The following is a 24,587-nucleotide window of genomic DNA, read 5'->3' on the forward strand; positions in this document are numbered from 1 at the left end:
TATTTCTTGAACTTCAGGAGTCTTCGTCTGTAGGAATTTGGTCCCCTGTATTTGGAGCCAGTATGTTGAAGTGTTGACCTGTTTCCTTCTAGTAGTTGCAGTTTTCTTGTGTAATTCCTAGGTCTTTTATCTACTTTATGTTGAATTTTGTGCAGGGCAAGTCATAAGTATTTAGTTTCATTATTCTACATATGGATAGCCAGTTGTCCTAATACTATTTGTTAAAAAGGCTACCTTTTCTTCAAGGTATGTTTTTACACTTTTGTCAAGGTTAAGTTACTGTGTGGACTTTTCTGTGTCTTCCGTTTTATTCCACTTATCCTCATGCTGTTTTTATGACAAAACCATGCTGTTTTGTTACTGTAACTCTGTGGTATAATTTGAGATCCAGCATTACTCTTATGGCTTAGTATTGCTTTGATTATTCTGGGTCTTTTATTCTTCCATATGAATTTTAGTACTGTTTCTTCTAGTTCTATGCAGAATGTCATTGGTATTTTGATGGCAATCACATTAAATCTATAGATCACTTTTGGTAATATGCCCATTTTAACAATATAAATTGTGCCTATCCAAGAATATGGAAGGGCTTTCCATCCTCTGAGATCTACAATTTCTTTATTCATTGTCCTATAGTTTTTATTGTAGAGCTCTTTCACTTCTTAGGTTAGTTTATTCCCACGTGTTTCTTGTTTTGAGGTAATTGTGAATGCAATAGTTTTCCTAATTTCTTTCTCAGCAGATTCATTGTGGGAGTACAAGAAAGTCATTGACTCTTTTATATTGATCTTGGATCCTGTTCTTTTACTGAATTTGTTTATTGGCTTTGTAAATCTTCTGGGTTTTCTTGGGTCTTCGACATATAGGGTCATGTAATCAGCAAACAGATACCTCTACTTCTTTTTTTCCTATTTGTATGCCTTTTATTTCAGTCTGTTCCCTGAATTCTCTGACTAGTTTCAAGAAACATATTAAATAGAAGTGATCTGAGTGTACATCTTTGTCTTCTTCCTGATTTTAGAGGATATTCTTTTAGTTTTTCTCCATTCATAATGATGTTTGGATTGGTTTTAGATTTATTACATATAGTTTTTATGATGTTCAGGTAAGTTCTTTGTATCCCTACATTCTTCAGTGTTTTTGCAAGAATGTGTCCTGGACTTTGTTGAAGGCTTTTCTGCATCTATTGAGATGATGTGTTTTTTGTCTAATTCTATTTATATGGTGAGTTACATTTATTGATTTGTATATGTTTAGACAACAAATGTATCACTTGGATGAAACCAACTTGATCATTATGTACAATCTACTTAATGTATTTTTGAATGTGGAATGCTAATATTTTTATTAAGGATTTTTATATCTAAGTTCATCAGGTATATTTGTGGTTTTTTTCATTGACATGTCTTAATATGGTTTTGGTATCAGTGTTAAAGGATAAATTTGGGAGTGTCCCTTCCCTTTCTATTGCATGGAACAATTTGAGGATGATTGACATTAGTTATTCATTAAAGATCTGGTAGAACTTAGCTGAGAATCCATCCGTTTATGGAGTTTTCTTTATTGGAAGACTTTTTTATTGAGTCACTCTCACTGCTTGATATTGGTCTGCTTAGGTTTTCTGTATCTTCATGGTTCAATTTGGGTAGGACATATGTATGTAGCAATTTATTAATACCTTCTAGATTTTCCAGTTTATCAAAGTATAATAAATTTTCAAAATTGTCCCCAGTGATCCTCTTGATTTCAGAAATATCTGTGATGATATCTTCTTTTACATCTCTGATTTTGTTTATTGGGTTTTCTGTTTCTCTTTTGGCTCATTTGGCTAAAATCTTGTTTATTTTTTTAAAGAACCGACACTTTGTTTCATTAATCCTTTGTGTTTTTTCTCAATTTCATTACTTTTTGACTCTTAATTATTTCCTGTCTTCTGTTGATTTCAGAATTAGTTCTTGCTTTTCTAGGGCTTTAAGATGTAACATTAGATGGTTTATTTGAGATCTTTCTCTTTTTTTATGTAGACACTCAGTGTTACAAACGTTCCTCTTAAAATTGCCTTCATGATGTCCTGGAGTTTATGATATGTTTTATCTCTATTCTTGTTTCTAATAATTGGTTTGATTTCCCCTCTTATTTCTATTATGACCCATTCCTCATTCAAAAGTACAATATTCAGACTCCATGTATTAAAATTATTTATTTTTATCTTGTCATTGTTTTCTAATTTCATTCTATTATTATCTGACAACTTGAAAAATTATCTGTTCTTTATCTGTTAAGACTTGCTCTGTGTCCTAAAATACAGTATATATTGGAGAAGATTCCATGTGTGTAAAGAGAAAGTGACCTCAGTTTGTGATGGGTAAAATATTATATAGATGACGGTTAGGTCTGTTTGATTAATAGTATTTTTTAGGTCTGAAGGAACTTGGTTTATATGTGGCTAAGCTATCTATTGGTGAAAGAGGTTATGTTGAAACAACTCAGTATTATTGTATTGGGGGATATTGGAGTCATTATATATTAAGTAAGGTTTGCTTTATGTTAGTAAGTGCACCAATATTTGAGGCATAAACATTTATGATCATTATTCTTGTTGAATAGCTCCCTTTACCAATATGACATGGTAAATACTTTTTATAATGTATCTAAAAGAATGATGACAATGTTCTAAGCAGGATCAAAGTTGAAATTTAAAATAATCAAATGATAAACTTTATCTTGTACATATAAGCTACTCATTAATGATTTATTTATTAAAATCAGTGAATTATCTGTCTCTTCTGATTAATTTTTGCTTCAAGTCTACTTTGTCAGATATGAGAGTAGCTACTCTTGCTTGCCTTTGTACTACATTTGCATGGTATGTTTTCTATCCTTTCATTTCTATTCTGTGGCTATCTTTGCCTGTAAGGTCAGTCTCCCATAAAGAATACATGGTTGCATCTTGTTCTCTATTTCATTCTGCTAGTCTGTGTCTTATAATTGGAGAGTTGAGAGCATTTTCATTCAATGTTATTATAGAGAGATGATTACCATTTCATTCTACTAAAGTTTACTTCTAATGTTTAATTCACACTTGATTATTTTATTTGACTATGCTTGTAATATTCATCCATTTGCTGGCTCTGACATTTTTAAATTACATCTACATGTAATATTTCATTAAATATTTGGAATAGTACTGACTCTGTTGCCATGAATTATTTTATTTTCTGCCTATATTAGAGGTTTTTTTCTCATTTTCAATTCTGAAGGTTAGCTTTGCTTAATATAGCAATTTTTGTTGACAATCATTACCTCTCAGGACTTGGTTTATACTATTCCAGTTCCTCATGGCTTTAAAAGACCTAACTAAAAGATGAAAAGTAATTTATATTTACCTCTAAATGTGACCTGCCATTTTTCTCTTGTGGATTTTAAAATTATTCTTTTTCTGTATAATAAATATCTTAATGTGTCTTGAAAAGAATCATTTCTTAAGTATTTGGGGTTCTAAATGGTTCACATATTTGATTTCCATCTCAGTCCCAAGGTTTGAAAAATATTCTGACATTATTTCACTGAAAACATTGTAAATTCTCTCAGTATATATCTCACTAGCTTTTCTAAGTCAAAAATTCTAAGATTTGGTTTCTTAATGTTATCTCATTTTTTCTTGTATATTTTGGCCATGGTCAGTTATCATCTTTTGTTTATCATTTACTCTTCCAAGATTATATTCTTTCTTTGATGCCTGAAAATCTGTTTTGTACATGGTCTAATCTATTGGTTATACTTTCAAACAAATTTTTAATTTGATTTATTCTTTCATTTTCAGTATTTCTATTTAGTTCTTAGTCTCTATTTAGTTCATAGTCTCCATCTCTTTATTGCAGGGTTTTTTTGCTTTCTGTGTTCCCTCTCTTAGTTCGTTCTTAGATTATTTTTAGTTCAATTATCATTTTAACTACTCAATTTCATAAAATAAGTAAAATGGGAGCCTTCAATCCCTGGTTTCTTTTACTCAAGTTTGTTATGGAAGGTAAAGGCAATCATTTTGAGACAGTTTGAGTTCCTATTATGTGGAGATACTATAAATATCTCTATGGGATATTGCAGACTGCTAGAAGAATTACTTAAAATTCCAACTTTTGAGCCCCCAATAGATTTACATTTTTCAAATATCATTTCCAATCCTCACAGTAATACTATGAGAGAGGTTTTATTACTTCTACTTTGCACTTATTAATATTAGGTCACCAGCCCAAGGGCAAACATATAGAAAGACTAGAAATAGAGTTCTGACTCAAATTCCATGTGCTGCTTTTTATGCTACCACTATTCTAGAAGGAAGAACATCAGAAAAATACCCTCTTTCTTAAATGCCTTAGATTCTGTTGGAAAACAAGGGCAAGTACTTAAGAATGATAATAAAAAGTGGGGAAAAGAAAGAAAACAGAAAGAAATATAACAAAGAACGTTAAAGTGCAAATTTATTTATATAAATCAATATTATATCTAAAAATATGTCAATTGACATTTTTTCATAAAACTACAATAATGTCTATACTTAGAGCTCTTATTGTGTGTTATTTCAGTTATTTTTTAAAGATACTTTTGGAACTTTCACCTTTTGATGTCTATTAAATACAGTACTTCCTTTGTTTTTAATTTCCTCTCTGACTCATGCAATAAACTCAGAATTAATTGCTAAATATAGATACCACACAAATGAATAGGGTTAACAATAACTTTAGAATGTAACTGAAAGAATAATCAGAAAGTTCTAAGTATGATCAAGGTTGAAATTTTAAAATGTTCCAATGATAAACTTTGAATATATTGTACAAATTATTCAGTAATGATTTATTCATTGAAAAAATGAATTCTGGGAGACAATACCACAGAGGACAAAAGAAACATGATTATAGTCACTTTTAGTGCATTTTAAAAATAAAGGAAATCACTAATTCATATATATTCACAACTGCAGGAACTATAGTGTTCCCACCAGTATTACGAAGTTTAATGGAATTTTTTCACTCTTCAAAAATTATAATTGACAGTTGAGCACAAGCTTCAAAATGATTTGAGAAACAATAATTGTAACATTCTCAGCCAAAGTTTGATTTCCACAGAAAAATTACAAAATATCAGCCCAAAATACAATTTATGATTTTTTTCCTTTAAATGTGGAGCTGTCATAATAAACTAGTTAGAGAATTTACATCTTGATTAGTTGGAACATTGGTACCTATGGGCAAAGAGAATAGGGAATTCTCCAGAATTCAAGATACCAACTAGTGGTTCATAAACATTCACGATGGCAATAGAGAGGTGAGAGATAATCTTATCTCTTAAAATTAATCTAATTCCTGGAAATATTAACCTGGCATAAGGCAAATTTCTCTAACTTTTATTGTAAACCTTCTGTATATAGATAATTAATGTAGTTTTGTACAGTTTCCTGCCCAATTATCTCAACATTTATATCGCCATGATATCAATAATTAATGCAGCCTAACTTTTATGTCACAATACTCTAAATTGGCTAGTTTATAAATTCAACTACTGAAAGAAGAAGTAAAAAGTTTATATGTATGTATACATTTATACATTTATTAAGTGTATACATACATATACATTAAATGTATTAAATAAATACATTTATTACATTTATATACAAATGTATATATGTATGTGTATACATATATACACATATATATACATATACATATACATATATGGAGAAAGATTTTGGAAAATTGGAATAAGGAAATGTAATCCTGTGAAAATTTTTAGAGAAAACTAGTTAAAAGCAACAAGAGTGAAAATAGATGTGTTTGTAGATGTTCAAGTTTGAACAGTGTCATTTGAATGTTTAGTGCAGAAATGATAATCTACTCCAAGACAAATGTAACCCAAGACAACTTTCAGAATTAACAAAAGATCTAATATGCACTCTGATCAAATTTTGATTTGATGTGACCCCATACCATATCCTTATAACTGCCATTGAATAAATCTCAGATATTAACTTTATTTTTATAACTGATGGATTACATTTTCTCCATAAATGTCTCAGTAAAGGAACAACTAGAGAAGATTTTTCATATAACTGTTGTTGGTTTTGTGTAATTGGTATGAAGATTCCTAAACCTTTCACATAATATCATAGGAACACTACTGATGTGACTAATAATTCTATCATTTTCCATCATAGTTACTAGTGAGAGAAACCTCTCTTTTGTGCAAAATCTGCTTTAACTATATCAGCAGCTATTATGAATGAATAGTAATCAAGAGTTGCCTGCAGAAATGACACTTTATTATGATAGTAGTGATACTTTCCCATGGCCATAAACATTAAAAATTGTTTAGTAATAGAGTTGAAAATGAAATTTTATTAAGACCTAAAGTAACACCTCAGAATTCTGTATTCTTAACCATAATTCTTTGTGATACTATCATGAAACATTGTGTGTATCAGTTCCTTGTTTTTTAGTCATTTGTCTTTTAAACACATACACATACACACACACATCCCACAGCCTGAACAAAAGAGCAGAAATTAACATACCCAATGCTCATAAGTAATTAAAACTGTAAAAGGTGAGTAAATGTTGAATAATAGAATCCAAGGTATTTATTTTTGTTATAAAATATAATTAGTAAAACCTACTGGTAGCCTAACATTTCCAAAGGAGACATTATTATGGTATGTACCACATATGTTATTTTATTCCTACTCTTCTATTTTGATCCAAAAGTGATAAGTAAATATTTTACCCTTTGCTTTATCTCTCATGATGTAGTTTCATCTGGACTACCTAAGGCAATATAGCCTGCAATCACTGATACTGTGCTATATAAGTTGTGGGTATAAAAATATAATGTGAATGATGCCAAATTAAATTTTTAGTATAAGTGAGTTTATCATTCTTAAACATCCCTTTAACAGGTACCACTACAATTGAAAAGTTTGACCTCAGGACCAACAATTGGCTACATATTGGCACCATGAGTGGCCGTAGGCTTCAGTTTGGCGTTGCAGTTATTGATAATAAACTTTATGTTGTGGGAGGAAGAGATGGTCTAAAAACTTTGAATACTGTAGAATGTTTTAATCCTGTTGCCAAAATCTGGATTGTCATGCCTCCCATGTCAACTCACCGTCATGGCTTAGGTAAGAATTAACGCTGAATAATTTATAAAGAATGTATAATAGGGCTGGGGAGATAGCTCAGCTGGTAGTGTGCTTGCCTCGCAAGCACAAGGCCCTGAGTTTGATCTCCAGCCACAGAAAAAAAAAAGAATGTATAATAAATATTTTTAAAAATTAACCATCCTTGCACATTATTGGAATTTGGTCAACTCTAGGTCAAAATTATTCTAAATGTTGAAAAGCTTAAGCAGATAGTAAAAACTAATGAAACTCTACATGTAATAGATTACATACTTGTTAATCCTGTCTCTACCATTTTTTAAAGAGGATTATATTTTAGCAAACATTGCAACTTTAGAGGTTATATTATTGGGGAACATAAAATTACAGTAGGAAGTATTCTCCTGAGCTATATTTAAAGAGGAGAGCATTTGATGATAGAGAGATATTGTTTCTAGTTAGATGAATTATGTCTCTTCTCACAAGAATCAAATCTATATTTCTCCAAAACTCTTAGGATGCAAGTCCAAGGTAAAGTTGTTTGAGAAAAACATTGTGATTGAGAATAGTTTTAACATTCACATAACCCAGAAGCTTCCAAGAAGTTTAAGATTAATGGAGGAGGGACTCATGGAATAGTAGGAAATATTTTTTCTCCTGAATATCTGTCAGGGTATATCTTTCTTCATACTAGGTTCCATATGTTTGCAATGTCATAGTGTTGGTTAAAAACACAAGAATTGACTTTTTAAATAATGGACATTTTATAGCTAAAAAGTGGCAGACCCAGGACTGGTATCCCCCTTACCAATTACCCTGATATATTGTTTCTGTCAAATATGCACTATATAATTATTGAGATCAGTTATGTTACATGATACAGCTAAGAAAGCATGTCCTATAGAGAAGAAATCAGAGGAAGTTTGTTTTCAATCCAATCTGGGTTATTAAAGAGGTGGGAAAGAAGATGAAGATATGCCACTGAAAGTTGGATTGGGATGGTGAATAAAGTGGAGAAAAAGTCAGTGATGTGATTTCTCTAAAACAGGAAGCAGAAAGAGACTGTTAATAGAGAACATAAGAGAACAAATGACTAACTAGACCTTAAAACTCAGTGTCTGGTTAATTATCTCACAGGACTCTTTTATCTCTATATTAAGTAACAAGAGTTAAAAAGACATGCTATATTCAGCCTACAATTCCAGGTTTATCTAAGATTGAATATTTTATCTACCACTTGCATTAAAAAAAAATTGAAGCTATGCCAGAAAGAAAGTAGTTTCCCATTTTTATTACGTACCTGGAGAGGTGCATTCCATGACGTCTTTGACTTCAGTATCAATGATACCCTTCTATGATATAGTAGCTATGAAAAAACATTTTCTAGTATTAGAAGACTATATTTAGCATTGGATCAAATTGAGTAAATTATTTCTATGGAGGCAAAACCATTTGAGAAGTATACCAATTTTTGAGCAGTAGGTTGCTTGTGAAATGAAACAGTGCATATTGTGAATGACATAACTAGTTGAATCCTAACACTATTTTTATCCTGTAGGTGTAGCCACACTCGAAGGACCAATGTATGCTGTAGGTGGTCATGATGGATGGAGTTACCTAAATACTGTAGAAAGATGGGATCCTGAGGGACGCCAGTGGAATTATGTGGCCAGTATGTCTACTCCTAGAAGCACAGTTGGTGTTGTTGCATTAAACAACAAGTAAGTTCAGATATACATTGTCTTTGTTCCCAGGTCATGTGGTACAGAACTTCACAAACGTGATCCATCAATTAATAAGCATTCCAAGTAATAAGGGTATGTTTATTATTAATTATAAAAGCATTTTATAATTAAAGAGGTGGGAAAGAAGAATGTAACTCTCCATTCATTAAAATGAAAGTACTTGTCTAAAATAGATATGTGATAAAAATATTCTGTGACCCTTGCTACTCAGAGTGTGGTCCTGGGACAAGCAACATCAGCATTCATTGAAGTCTATTTAGAAGTGCTGAGTCCTATCCCAAACAAAGACTTCCTGCGTCAGAATGTATTTAATCAAGATACTCAGTAGAGGTGTATGCACATAAATCTGAGACTCACTCTTGTGGCAACCACGTTTAATTTTACCCTTAAGCTACTGCTTTTTATATTAATATTTACTCTTTTAAAAATATTTTTAGTTGTAGATGGACACAATACCTTTATTTTATTTATTTATTTTTATGTGGTGCTGAGAATCAAACCCAGTGCCTCATAGGTGCCGGCAAATGCTCTACCCCTGAGCTACAACTCCAGCCCTAATATGTACTCTTTTTTTAATCAAAATTTTGGCTGCTTGTGTTTGAAAAAGGTGAGTTTTTTTTGTTTTTGTTGTTGTTGTTTTGTTTGGTTTTGGGTTTCTTGGTTCTACAATTGCTCTCCTGAGTGTTCAGGGTTCCCAACTGTAGAATCCGACCTAGTCTCACTCATCCTCAATATTTGCCTCTTCTTGATTACTTCCCTACGAGAGCAAACCAATACTAAAACTGTTGATGTTAAAGGTTTTCAAGTGTTTGGATTGTTACCAGATAGTTATAGGCTTTTCGAGATGGGACATTTGGAGACAATGATAAACATATAGAAGGGGCTTGCATGGTAAGAATGTCAGACAATAGGGTGAATCAGTGGCAGGAGACAGCCTTGTCTGTCTGTAGTGACTATGCATAAAGCCAATACCTTATCATATAAATGATTTCAATAGAAATTTCAGCACAAATTAATTTTTAAATATTGCACAGGAAGACATAGGACATTTTTATAGGTAAGAGGAGATTCATATTTACAATGGTTACATCTTAAATTACATCTCAAATATCTCTGGTCTTACCCAAATGATGTCAGGTGATTCAGTAATATGATCTTCTACAGAGAACAGGTTGAAATCATTAACTTTGACTCATTTAATTTTGTTTCAATGAGTTGCTATTGTTCACAATCATCATGAAGGGTATTTATAGACATATGGTTCAATAACTGTTTATTATCTTAATTATTATAAGATTAAATTTATATTAGATTAAAAACACTGCCCATCAAAAGAATTGGCATTTTAAAGTTAATGGGTGAAATATCATAGTCTATTTCTTTTATAAGCTAGAAAAATTCCAGCTCCTGTGTTCTCTCATATCCCCTTGGTTAGTTATTAATTTAATTTCCTCTTAGTAGTAAATATTTTTATCCTAAATAAAGTGCTTCATGTCAGGGATTCTGATGCTAGGTGATTGAACCTAACTAAAATTGTAAGTTTGCTGAGGTTGGTCTTTGGAACCATTTTCCCAACATTTTTGGTATCTCCCTCCTTTTTCTGTTAATTTCCTGTGGGTTCATTTATCTATTTGTTGAAGTTATTCTGATGAAAATCATGAAGGAAAAAGGATTGGGGTAGATAGACCTTAACAGTTGCCCCAGATAATTGTCCATTCACAAACTATGTTACAAAATAATTAGGGAGTACAACAGAAAATCAGAAATGTCAGAAAATTGAGTTGCTTTTTGTGAGGTTCTTTCACTTTCATTTCTATGCATGCATTTGTGTGTGTGTACACACACACACACACACACACACACACACACACATATATATACACATATGTATATGTGTGTGTACAATTATATTTCTTCCAGGTTATATGCTATTGGTGGACGTGATGGAAGTTCCTGCCTCAAATCAATGGAATATTTTGACCCACACACTAACAAGTGGAGTCTCTGTGCTCCAATGTCTAAAAGACGTGGAGGTGTGGGAGTTGCAACATACAATGGATTCTTATATGTTGTAGGTGGTCATGATGCCCCTGCTTCTAACCATTGCTCCAGGCTTTCTGACTGTGTGGAACGGTAAATTGTTTCTACTTATTTTTGTATGCAATCATTTGGTTATTCATTGTTTCAGAAATGAGAAAGATTTTTAAAGTATGAAAAAGTAATCTTCCAAATAAGTGTTAATCTTTTCATTTGATTAATTCTTTCTAAAATTGTCTACTTACTCTTTTTATTTCCTTTTGGTACTGGGGATTGAACCCAGGGTGTTTAACTATTGAGTCATATCCCCAACCCTTTTTTTTATATTTTATTTTAGAGACAGAGTCTCACTAAGTTGCTTAGGGCCTCACTAAATTGCTGAGGCTGGCTTTGAACTCATGATCCTCCTGCCTCAGCCTCCCGAACTGCAGACATGTGCCACTGACCTTGGCTTCTACTTACTCTTACACTCAAACTATTTTGGAGAAATTCTCCTTAGTATTTTGTAGTCAGCGTAAAACTAAAAATATATCTTTCTGGTTGGTAATCACACAAAATAGAGACAAAAGTGATGAAAGAATAAGGAAACTTTATCCTAAGCTACATCAGTCTATCCATTTATTAGAATCAAGTGAAATTAAGTTTAGAGTTTCTAAAATAATCCTCAAAAGGATAAAGACTTTAATTCCACAAAATATACAGGGAAAACTCCTATGGAAAGGTGTTAATAGTTTTCTGAATGAGGACTCTATTTCAATAAGTACGTCCTTTCCCAAAGGTAAATTCTTTGAGTGGGAGACATTTATTGGGTGAATGGTGTAGTATGTTGTTTAAAAAAGTTGTACTTCCTACTTCTATAAAAGTAGGTGGGACTTTCTGGTCTAGAAAAAGTCACAACTAAAACCAAGGAGGTAAAAGGAGAAAGCTTTGTAAAAGAGAGCAGACACTTGGGGTTGAAATATAATTTGAAAAGACAATTTGCTCATATCATATTGTCAAATGACCTAAAATAACAAAGTAGATATTTTGGGACTTGATCTTGTAGACAAAGGAACATTTAAATGTGAGGGAATTGGAGTATCATGAAGAAAGCAGTTTGGATGAAATTTATCCAATAATGGTATTAAAGGATGGACTACAGGAAGAAAAGACTTAAGGAAGAAGACTAATATTTTACTTCTGGAAAACATTAATATTGAATCATAGGTATTATATCTGATAGTTTCTCTCAGAGATTATCTGATCTGTGGCAATTTAAAATATTTTATTATCATCAATAAGTAAAAAGGATCTGATTCATGCATATTCTTGCCAACATTTTTGTTTTATGTTTATTTATTAACCAATGGCCATCCCAGTGGGTGTGAAGTACCATCTCATTGTGGTTGTGATACTGTTTTCCTAAGGATTATATGTTAAGCATCTTGTCAGATGCTATTAGACTTTTGGATATCTTTTTCAGACTAATGTCTATTTAAATCCTTTGCACATTTTAAAAGTAAGGATGTTTATTTTTTGTTATTCAGAGAAAAGAATTCTATACATATTGTGGAAATTAATCTCTTGTCTGATATGTGATTTTCAAATAATTTCTCCATTGTATTGGTTTCCTTTTCACCATGTTGACAATGTCACATGATGCAAAACATTTTTAATTTTGATGATATCCTATTTATCTATTTTTATTCTTTTAAACTATATTTTGGTGCAATATCTAAGAATTATTGCCAAATCCAATATCAGTAAATTTTTCATTTATGTTTACTTCTTAGAATATTATAGTTTTAGCTCTTACATTCAGGTCTTTGATCCATTTGAGCTAATTTTCATGTGCAGAGTAGAGACCCAACTTTATTTTTCACATGCAGATATCCTGTTTTCCCATTTGCTGAAATGTCTCCCCTTCCTTAATGGATGGTCTTGGCACCTTTACCCAAAATTATTTGACTATGAAAGTGAGGATTTGTTTCTGGGGTCTCCAATCTGTTCAACTGGTCTTTTATGTATTTATAACAATACCACACTGTTTGCATCAGTGTAACTTTACAGTGAGTTTTGAAATTTTAATGTGTCTGACTTCCAAATTTGTTCTTTCAGTTATTATGAATCCCTTGGTATCCCATGTGGAGTTATGATGCATTTTATATTTCTGCAAAAAAATGTCATTCAGGTTTTTTAAGGGACTGTAATTGATTTGTAGATCAAGTTGTTTAGTTTGGCATCTTAAACAATATTAACTCCTCCAATCCATAAACAAGAGGTATCTTGTCATTCATTAGTAATTTATTTGATTTATTATTTTCCAGTTTGGATGCCTTTAATTTCTTCTTTTTTGCCTTTAGTGCTTTGGCTATAATTCCCATTAATGTGTTCAATAGAACTATTGAAAGTGAGCACACTTTCTTGTTCCTGATCACATAAGAAATTTATTTCATCATTAAATACAATAATACTAGCTATGGGTTTCCATATATAGTTTTTATTATATTGAGGTAGATTTCTTTTACTTCTGTTTTTTTTTTTGAGTATTGTTATCATGAAAATGTGGTTTATTTTGACCCATACTTTTTTCTATATCAGTTGAGATGATCATGTATTTATTTTCCTACATTCCGTTAATGATGTGCATTATACTGGTAGTTTTTTGTATATTAAAATATCCTGAAGTCCAGAAATAAATTCCACTTGATTACAGTTATAGTCATTTTAATAGGTTGTATAATTTGGTTTCCTAGTATCATGTTGAAAATTTTACATCAATATTCATTTTAGATATTATTGTGTAGTTTTCTTTCCTTGTAGGGTATTTTTGGAGCATTTGAGGATTAATGTTAACTTCCTTTAAATTTTAGGAAAGCAATATAGTCCTAGAGATTTCTTTGTTGAAAAATATTTGATTACTGAGTCTCATTTTATGTTATAAATCTACTCACATTTTCTACTTCTTCATAGTGCAGTCTCAGTGGGTTGTGTTTTTCTAGGAATTCACCCATTTCATCTAGTTTATTCAAATTGTTGGAGTAAAAACATTCATAGTAATTTCTTATAATTTATTTCCTCTGTAAGATTAGTATCAATGCCTCTTCTTTCACTTATTCTAGTGATTTGTTTTTCTCTATTTGCTTATCATAAAAACTTTAAAATTTATAAACATTTTTATCATTTCAAAGAACCAACACTTGCCAAGTATGGTGGCATACATCTACTCAGGAGGAAGAGGCAGGAGGATTTCAAGTTCAAGTCCAGCCTTAGCAAATTAGCAAGACACTGTCTCAAATTTAAAAAATAAATAAAAAGGACTGAGGATGGATACCAGTGGTAACATGCCCCTGGGTTCTACCCCAGGGCCAAAATGAAAAATAATTTCAAAAAGAACCAACGTTTGGTTTCATTTATTTAGTAATTTTCTTTATTTTCTCCATTGTCTCTATTATTTCCTTACTTCTGTACTTTGGGTTTAGTTTGCTCACCATTTCTAGGTTTTAAATGTAAAGTTTGTTGATTTGCAAAATTCATTTTTAATACAGCATTTTCATCATTTATAAATTTTCCACATAGCACTGTTTTCTCTGCCTCATACATGATTTGGTATATCATGTTTTCCTTTTCATTTCTATTAAAGTATTTTATAATTCTCCTTGTGATTACTTTTTTGCTTTTTGGTAGTAGGGATTGAACCCAGTAGTGATTTACCACTGAGCCACATCTCCAGTCTTTTTTATTGTTTATTTTGAGACAGAGTCTCACTAAGTTGCTTAGGGCCTTGCTAAATTGCTGAAGCTGGTTTTAAACTTGCCATCTTCATGCCATAATGTCCCAGCTATAGGGATTACGGGTGTGCACCATCACACCTAGCTCTTGTGACTTGGTTTGACACACTGCTCAATGTATATTCTTTAATTCCACAGGTTTATCGATTTTTAAGTTTCATTTTTGCATTTCTAGTTTATTTTCTTTGTGATCAGCAAAGACTATCTTGGATGTTTTCAATGTTTTTGATTTATAAGTGCTTACTTTGTGGCATAAAATGTACTTTATACTGGATGATATTCACTAGTCACTTGAAAAAAACATGTTCTGCTATTTTTGGGTGGATCGGGGAAGACAGATGATTAGATAGATAGATAGATAGATAGATAGATAGATAGATAGAGCTTCTGAGTCTACCAGCTTACTGACATCACTCTCTAATGATACTACATTGACAAGATTAAAAATTACAAAAATGTCACATTGAGTTTTCTTTATATTTAGAGATGAGGCTTACGTCTGTGTTCATTGTTTATGTCTAGCAGCACAGTACTGGAATTATTGTAGTTTTAAGTGGAAAAGACCTTTTAAGATGTAGTGCATCACTATCACTTTACAAATGTGGAAACTGAGGTCCTCTCCTGTTAAATAGCAGAAGAATTTTTTTTATACATGTGGAGTTTGTAAAAGTATGAAACCAGTCATATTTGACTTTCCATTTTGGTGTAAAATCAGATTTGTTATAGTGCATTAGGACGTTTGAAGAATTAAACTTCAAGTCAATACTTTATTCATACAGAATTCCACCATATTTTAAAGATTGTGTGTGTAGATAAAAGGAATCTTGGTTTCCTTTTTGAAATACCCAAAATATGTAGCAGATTGAGTTGTTAAAAGTACATTGAAAGAAATTGAAATAAGTGTAGATTCCACTGAAATTACAAATTACCTAGATAATTTATTGATGGCTTCTTTAGACATCGAAGAGTTAAATATATCCACAATTCACAATTTATGCCTGTTGGAAAATGTGTGTGCATACACGTATGTGTGTGTGTGTGTGTATATATCAAAAACATGTACTTATCATGTGATATATATGTATAGGTTTTATTTTAACTGTACCTAAGAATTGAGTTATACTCTTATGTAAAGTATTTATGGATCTGTACCTAAGAACTATGTACCTATAGACTTTTTAAATTTTTTTTTTAGTTTTAGATGGACACAATAACTATATTTATTTTTATGTGGTACTGAGAATCGAACTCAGTGCCTCACATGTTCTAGGCAAGTGCTCTATCACAGAAGCACAACTCCAACCCTCTGTAGCCTTTTTATGAGATACTTGATTGTGCACAACACTAAAACATCTATAATATAAACATAACATTAGTACAATATTACAGAAAACATTAATCCAAAGTACAAATGAATTCATGAAAATGATTGCTATTTTACAATTTTATGAGTGCTTAAAAACTATGTTGAAATGTGTATTAAGCAATATCCATATAATATTAACAACTTAGATTTGAGTTATTAATAATAAACATGCATAAACGTCTTGGATTGTTGGATGCAAATCTGTAAGGAATTCCTTCAGTGAGGTCTGGTTCACCATTCCTACATGTTTTTTACACTAAGTGTTAATGAATGCAGCCTCAATTAAAAATAACTGGCGTTTTGAAGATCCACTTAGCTAGAGCAAATACCTATGAGTATTCTGGTTGTGGGTCATCTTATATCAGAATTCAAGTTGATATACTACATGACAATAAAATTTAATGGGTATTGAAGTTGTTTTAGTTACTTATTGTTTTCTAATAGTATTAAAATATTCTTGGATATGAGATCAAATTCAGATAGAAGTTGAGATCAGATGATTTAGAAGATAATTAAAGCTGCAGGACATGGTAGTACACATCTATAATCCCAGTGACTCCACAGGTTAGGCAGGAGGATCTCAAGTTCAAAGCCAGACTCAGTAAATTAGTGAAGTCCTAAGCAACTTGGAAAGACCCTGTCTCAAAACATAAAAAAATAAAAATAAAAAGGGTAGAGGATATAACTCAGTGGTTGAGCACTCCTGTCAGAATGGCAATTGTTAAGAATATAAGTAACAATAAATACTGGTGAGGATGTGGGGGAAAAGGTTCACTCGTACATTGCTGGTGGGACTGGAAATTGGTACAATCACTGTGGAAATTAATATGGAGATTCCTCAGAAAACTTGGAAAGGAACCACATTTGACCCAGTTATCCCACTCTTGTCTATACCCAAAGGACTTAAAAACAGCATACACAGTGACGCAGCCACATTGATGTTTATAGCAGTTCAATTCACAGTAGCCAAGTTATGGAAACTACCTTGGTGCCCCTCAACAGATGAATGGATGAAGAGAATGTGGTGCATATATACACAATGGAATTCTTCTCAACCATAAAGAAGAATGAAATTATGGCATTTGCTAGTAAATGTGTGGAATTGGAGAATATTATGCTAAGTGAAATCAGCCAATCCTCAATAACCAAAGGCTAAATATTCTTTCTGACTTGTGGATACTAACCCAAAACAAGGGAGGTTGGGGAGGGGGATAATAGAAATCCATTGGATTAGACAAAGTGAAACATAGGGAAGGGAGGGAGAGGGGAATAGGAAAGACAGTGGAATTAATTGATCATAACTTTCCTAGGCTTATATTTGAATACAGGACCAGGGTAATTCCACATCATGTACAATCACAAGAGTCTGATCCTAAATAGAATAAGTTATGCTCTATGTATGCATAATGTGCCACAATACATTCTCTTGTCTACTAAAAAGAACAAATAAATAAAAATTAAATTGAAAACATAAAACATATAAAGGTCTGGGGATCTAACTCAATGGTTGAGCAATCCCCTGTACCCCCAAAATAAGGATAGATAGAGATTAAAAGAAAAATTAGAGGAAGCAATATGAATATATAAATACAATTACATTAGTAGGTGATAAAAGAAAATTTATTTCTAAAAATAAATTTTTCATTGGACCTTTATAACTAGGTCAATATAAAATCATGTATAGTTTCATGAATTTTTGTAATTTTCCCCCTTTCAATCTCAATGTTGTATATATTTTAAACAGACTTCAAAGTTTAAGAAGAAATTCCTAGAGAGTATTTTAATTAATATTACTTACTGAATTCTCTTTTACTCTGCACACTGAAAATGTTTGGAGATAGGAGTTAACTTAGACTAAAATGCAAACACACAAAAAAAGCTCCTAGAGTCCTGTATATTTGAATAAGTACCCTCCAAAGGGAAAAAAATGTAAAATTGTATTCATTCTAACTGTAAAGAATATTAAAAGCAAGGTACTACATTTTATTCAGCAAAACTAAAATTTAAAAAAAATTATTTTAAGGTTTACTTAGAAATGTGAACTCTCATGTAATCAAACCTCTCAAGAATAATTTTCAAGAACATTAAAGTAGATATCTCCTCAACCAGAACGCTAAATGAGAGAGGGGACGATTTTTATATAATGCTAGGATTCCAACATGTGAATTTTCTTCAATGATAATCTGAGTACAGAATAAATTCATGGTATTTAGGAAACACTTCTTTGATGTGCTTTGAGAGACCTCTGGTGGCTGAAGAGAATTCTGTCATGTATGTTTCCTTAACACTATTAGCCACCTTACACTTGATTTTTATAATGTGTTTTAAATTTTGTGTTTTAGATAAACATACATTTTATTAATACCCATTATTTTACATTTTAACAATATTGAATTTTCTCTCTGAATTGTCTTCCTGAATCTCTTAAGATATGATCCAAAAAATGATTCATGGTCAACAGTGGCGCCTTTGAGTGTTCCTCGAGATGCTGTTGCTGTCTGTCCCCTTGGAGACAAACTGTATGTGGTTGGAGGATATGATGGACACACTTATTTGAACACTGTCGAGTCATATGATGCTCAGAAAAATGAATGGACAGAGGTACTCTCATAAAAATATTCAAATTTGTATGTTTCTATTTTAATGAATGATTTTAAAATGTATTTTTGGAATTGATTTTATTCTCTTTCTCTCTAGGACCTAACCAGACCTCTTAGTTAGATCGATAATGTGTGTTTTATCTATGTCTTAGAGAACTTATAGTTGATTTAGAGAATTACTAGTCAATTTAGCTGATCATTACTAGGGTCCAGCAGCACTAATATAAAAGAGAAAAAGTTAATCTCTTGATTCAATCGAAGCATTACTTTCACAGATAGGAAGTGGATCAACTGGGAGTGGTGGTACATGCCTCTAATCCCAGTGGCTCTGGAGCCTGAAGCAGGAGGATCATAAGTTTGAAGCCAGTCTCAGCAATTCAGTGAGGCCCTTAGCAGCTTAGTAAGACTGTGTCTCTAAATAAGATATAAAAAAGAGCTAGGGATGTGGCTCAGTGGTTAAGCACCCCTGGGTTCAATGCCTGGTATCAGGGGAAAAAAAAGAAAGTAAGGCAGTGAATGAGATGGAACAATTCAAGAGCTTCACTCTGGCTAACATTTTACGTATGAATTATAAGTTGAGAAACAATGATCAATGTCTGCCTTGGTAAGACTAGGAGAAAAGTCTTCAATCTTCTCCTCATAGAGACTTCATAAATGGCAATACTCCTAACATCAGTCATTCAAGAAATTTAGTGCACAGCAAGAGACCAGAATTAAACCCCAACAAAGAGCCAAGGATCTAATAGAACAAATTCCAAGGATGCAAAAAAGAAAAATGAAAGGACATCTTGGAGATTGTGAAGGAAAATGTTATTCTTTAGACCATTATGGTAGTGGTAGCCCTAGATTTATTCCAAAATATATATTGATATTCTGTCAAGTAGATTATGGGTTGATAAAATATTACATATGATTAACTCTACCATCAACTCAAACTGGCAAATCTTATATTAACTCAACTTCATCTTGCATTAAACTCACTTCATGCTACATTGTATTTTGTTGTGTTCTAATTAAATATTTGTTAATATAATGACAACTGGTAATGGGTTATCATCTTTTTCCTCCAAAAATTCGATTCATTAAAAATTTCAGAGTCTCACACCCTACCATGTAGGTAACTCTTTATTTTAGCAATGCTTGGTACCAATCAGAAAAAAGAAGCAAACAATGTGTTAGGTCAAATACAATAATCAAAATGTTTGACTAAGCTTATGTAATTGACTTTTCCAAAGATTGTAGACAAGTTGCTATGAGAACCCTATTCTATTTCTGGTTGTCACTGTTACCTTGTGTGATAATGCACAAAGGGAAAGAATTACCAGAGAGTATATTTACAAATATATATGACAATTATCATTCATAATTTTATTAAACCCTCAAAAACATTGAAGAGTTAGTATTATTTTCACCAACTTTTCAAGTATAAAAATTACCAGAGAGGTGAAACTTACCCAAGATCACCTAATCCTCAAACTCAGGTCTTTGCCGTTCTAAAATCTGTATTATTTCCACTATGCTACACTGTTATCTGGGCTACAGTTTCTCTTATCTTTCTGTAAGGTGAAGATTGGACCTAAATAATAAAGGACCTTACTCAGTCCCAACGTTCTATGTTGTGCTAAAGACAGAGTTCAAACCTTATTTCTTTTCGTGTTTTTATTTTAGGAGGTGCCTGTTAACATTGGAAGAGCTGGTGCATGTGTTGTGGTGGTGAAGCTACCCTAAAGCTATCTTTATCAAATAGAATGAAAATGGATAACTGCAAGGAACAGAGTAGAAAGAAGGGAGAAGGAAGTAATATGTTTTTTTTGTATTAATAACCAAACTGAAAAATTGTTTTGTCATTTTAATATGTACTTAAAATTGCTCTCATTTGTGAAGCCAAAACAAGTTTTAAACATGAATTGTAGACAAAGCGAAATATATGTTGTCACAGTTAATAATGTACAGAAAACCAACAGACTAGGTTTAGCCTCTTTAGTATATAATGGTAAAATACTTAATGAAAATTGATAGTGGTCAAAGTGTGAAGGTAATAAAAGCATTAATAATTTTCAAATTAAGAGGCTGACAAGTTAAAAACATTCTATTTTTTAAAAAGGTACTCTATTATCTTAAACATAACAATATGTGAGAATATCTGAAACTTAAAATATAGAATATGATTTTCAGCAAGACACTGTAGTCTTATTCAAACAATGCCCAAATAAGGAAATGATATCTCACATTTTTCAAATTAAATCATTTACTGTATCAAGTCTGAAAAATGGTTCATTGTTATAATTTGTTATGTTGATCGCAGTATGCCAAAATTTTCACCTTATTTATTTTCTTCAGTAACTGTCTATGAGAAAACACATATAGATTTGATAGTTCTTAACATACTGTGGTATTAATTTAGTTACCAGTAAAATATTATTATGGTGTTACATATATAATCTACATAGTAAAACAGTGAATATTTATCATATTGATACAAACCGTGACCTCAGCTTCAGTGTATCAGGGCCTCCCTTATAAGAAAAGCATTATTCTCAAACATTTATGTGAACTCTGTAAACACATCCTATTAAGTTAAACATGTTTCAAAATGAACAGTTTTAAGTGCATTAAATTTGAAAATATATTAACTCAATATTAACACATGGGAACACCAAAATGTTTCATATGCATAGCCCATTCTATAGCTACCTTCTTTGTTCCAACACATGCTTTTCTGTTAACATTATATTTATCCAATAGAAAAAGGATAAATGTATAATAAACACTTTTCAAATTAAAATAGAACAACCAAAATAGCTACTTGAGTCGTATTTAGCTTTAAATTCTTATTTCCAATTATTACATTTAAATATAGAGCTATAAATAGAAGTAGTGGAAAAACCTCTTCATGAAAGTAACTTTTCAGGTAAATGTTCAATTTTAGAATTTCTGCAATAAGTTCTTTTAAAATGGCTTTGTATTTTAGATTATGATACCAGCAAATAAAAATCCAGAGAGATGCTTATAAAATGTACTACTACCTATTAATTTTTAAAATGAACAACATAATTTGTACAAAGATATTTGTACTTTGACAAGTTGAATTTAAATAAAACATATTTCCTCTGGTTATAAAGAGTGTGCCTTTAGAATATGTCAATGTGTCCTAAATATTCTTTTGATGTTATATTGCCACAGTAGCTGAAATGTTTAAATAAAAAAGTAAAATTCCCTTCCTTTGTTTCTCACACTTGCCATTGTCTCTAATTCTAAATTGAGGGCTGCACACTTTTCCAGTTCTAAAGGGGAAGATGGAGACATAAAGAAACTTTAAAGCATGCATGCAGTTGTGTCAGATCTTTTGAATTAACATTTTATCCAAAGCAATACAAAAGTAAAGTTAAACATTTATTCACAGCACACAACTTGTCCTATCAAGTTAAAAGAGGCCAGTGAATAAGGGACAGAACAAAAGACCTATTACAGCCTGGTTTGCTGATGCTCCAGAAACAGTTATGTGGCAATAACATGTAGACTGTGTTTAGAGTCATGCCTGGTTAAGCAAACAGATTGAATGTCATCTTGATGGTCTAGTTGGGCCTGCTTCAGTTTAAGTATACAATGACTTGTAGGAGACATACACATGTTACCCAGGGCTACCACTAAACAGCTGCATTTGAAAGTCACCTTTGGGCCACTAAGGCCTAGAATGAGATTCTAAAATCTGAGTGATTTGAGCAAAAGGAATGGCGTGCTGCAGAGGCCCAGAGCACTGAAAAATAACTGTACTTGCATAAGTCAAGCATAATTGGTTAAAGGAGGAATAGGGACAAGGTACTTGCTGCCATGCCTTATTTGGTAGCTTAATCAAACAAATATAGGAAAGGGAGTTGCTAATTTATATATTCTTTCAACAAATATAAGGGTCGACACATTTAGAAACTATAATTAGAAAATATTGCTTCTTGATTTTTCTTTAATCACTATGACCATGTTTGGGATTCCCTGGATATCATCTGAACAACACCATTATCAATATCTCTATATTTCTATGGCGTATACAGGAACTTATAAATTCCTTATATACCACACAGCTGGGGCACTAAATTCTGTTCATACCTTGCCTAACTATGCCATCCATCAAGTAGACTCAGATATGACTGCTTCCTCGTTTTGATGTAGAGGGAACACTAAAAGGCAGTTTCTTCTACAGTTGTAATATTGTGAAGTATATGGTGTGTTTGTCTTCATTTACTGTCATACTATTCATAAAATCTTTGGAATCTCCAAAGTGTGAGTGATGACTGTCTTCTTGGATAGTAATGAGTTAACTGATGGCTGGAAGCCTCTAGGTAACTTCATGATGGGTCCTGTCACAGGAAGACCAAAGCTTTAGAAGTTTGAGACTTTTTAGCTCCATCTCCAACAACTATGAAGCGAGGAGAGTCTACAGTTTATCACCAGTGGTCAATGCTTTAATCAATCAGAACTTCATAATGAATCTTCCACACATACCAAAAAAAAAAAAAAAAAAAAGAAAACCTGAAGACTGGTTTGGGAATGTTTGTGGACTTCTGATCATGTGGAGGTTCCTGGATGGTGCTTGCTCTGAAAGGGTCTAGGAGTTATATACCTCTTCTTCCATACCTTACCCTCTCTAACTCTTCATCTGATATTCATTAGTATCCTTTGTCATATCCTTTATAATAAACTAGGGAATGTAAGTTAACAATTTCCCTGAGTTCCGTGAGTCATACAGAAAATTAATGGAACTTGAGGAGACACTCATAGGAACTCTAATTTATATCCAGTGGATCAGAAACACAAGCGAAACAACCTAGGGTTTTTAATTGACTTCTAAAATGGGGGAAGGCATGCTACTGGGAACAGAGACCTCCAACTGTGAGAGTTGATGCTGTCAACTGTGAGATGGTGTCAAAATTGAATTGGATTAAAAGACATGGATGGTTTGTCCACTGCAGAACATAGGATAGCAGAAGCATTTTGTGTTGTGAGAGTACAGTAGGAAGAAATTGTTTTTTTCTTCCTATATCCACAGAGTAATATAGAACAAAAACCCATGGGATTTTAGATTTTCTCTTAAGTCCTCTAACAAGTCTTGGACCCTGTGATCTTATTCCAGGAAAATAAAAAGACTATGAAACAGGTTTTCTCAGCTTTCATCATTATTTGCCAACTTTTCCTTGCCACATTCATCTGAGGTGGAAGGGACAGGTTTTCTAATTAATTTTCCTCTTTGTTACAAATTTTCTTAACATCATATCCCCCTTGCTGAGACATTAAGCCTCTCGAGTAACTGAGATTTCAGGCACATGCCACCACTACCAACTGGAAAGATTATAGTTAAAAGGAAGAAAAATGTCTGTGTCTACTGAACTAGACCTTCTCTCACTGGGAAAAGTTAATCAGCTTTGGACTGACCAGGATCGTGGTGTGAAGTCAGATTTCCAAGCCTAACTGCTTCTTTTTCAGCCTCATTCTTTTAATGCAGATTTGATAAAACTGAGGCAAATGTAAGTAAATTTGTGAAGGCATATAGTTCAAAGAGCTCCATCTAGTTTTATCTTGCCAGGCCTGTTTTAAAATAACATTGGGTGTGCTCTCATGACCAGAACTTCTGTTATCACTAATTAATATTGTGGTGTATGAATTGATACCAAAATAATAATATAAAAAAGTAAAAACTGCACAGTGCTTATATTGTAAGCCCTAAGAATGTTCTCTTTCTCGGTGTTCTGGAAATCTTAGCCCAGATCCCTAAACATTGACACCCTTTCTCACTAACCTTACTTTTTAACTCAGAAGTCTATACTGCTCACTAATTTTGTTAGAAGGGAAACACTTTTACTACTATTTGTGCACTAGTGTCATGAATTGACATGTGAGCTGGGGTTTTCTTTACTTCAGAGTTCA

General features: G+C 32.2%; 1 protein-coding gene across 3 annotated transcripts in view; it reads left to right on the top strand.

Moving 5' to 3' along the window:
- Nucleotides 1-21,885, top strand: part of Klhl4 (kelch like family member 4) — a 97,517-nt gene extending 75,632 nt beyond the window's left edge. For 2 of the 3 annotated variants that reach the window (XM_047535871.1, XM_047535873.1), the window contains exons 7-11: nucleotides 6,947-7,171; nucleotides 8,709-8,871; nucleotides 10,816-11,028; nucleotides 18,498-18,669; nucleotides 20,337-21,885. In XM_047535871.1, the coding sequence (XP_047391827.1) occupies nucleotides 6,947-7,171; nucleotides 8,709-8,871; nucleotides 10,816-11,028; nucleotides 18,498-18,669; nucleotides 20,337-20,396 (833 nt within the window). In that variant the 3' untranslated portion in view covers nucleotides 20,397-21,885. The remainder of the gene's footprint in view (nucleotides 1-6,946; nucleotides 7,172-8,708; nucleotides 8,872-10,815; nucleotides 11,029-18,497; nucleotides 18,670-20,336) is intronic. The other variant, XM_047535872.1, reaches the window with a different exon arrangement.
- Nucleotides 21,886-24,587: the final 2,702 nt, after the last annotated feature.

Source organism: Sciurus carolinensis, chromosome X, assembly GCF_902686445.1.
Source record: "Sciurus carolinensis chromosome X, mSciCar1.2, whole genome shotgun sequence".
Classification (NCBI taxonomy): Eukaryota; Metazoa; Chordata; class Mammalia; order Rodentia; family Sciuridae; genus Sciurus; species Sciurus carolinensis.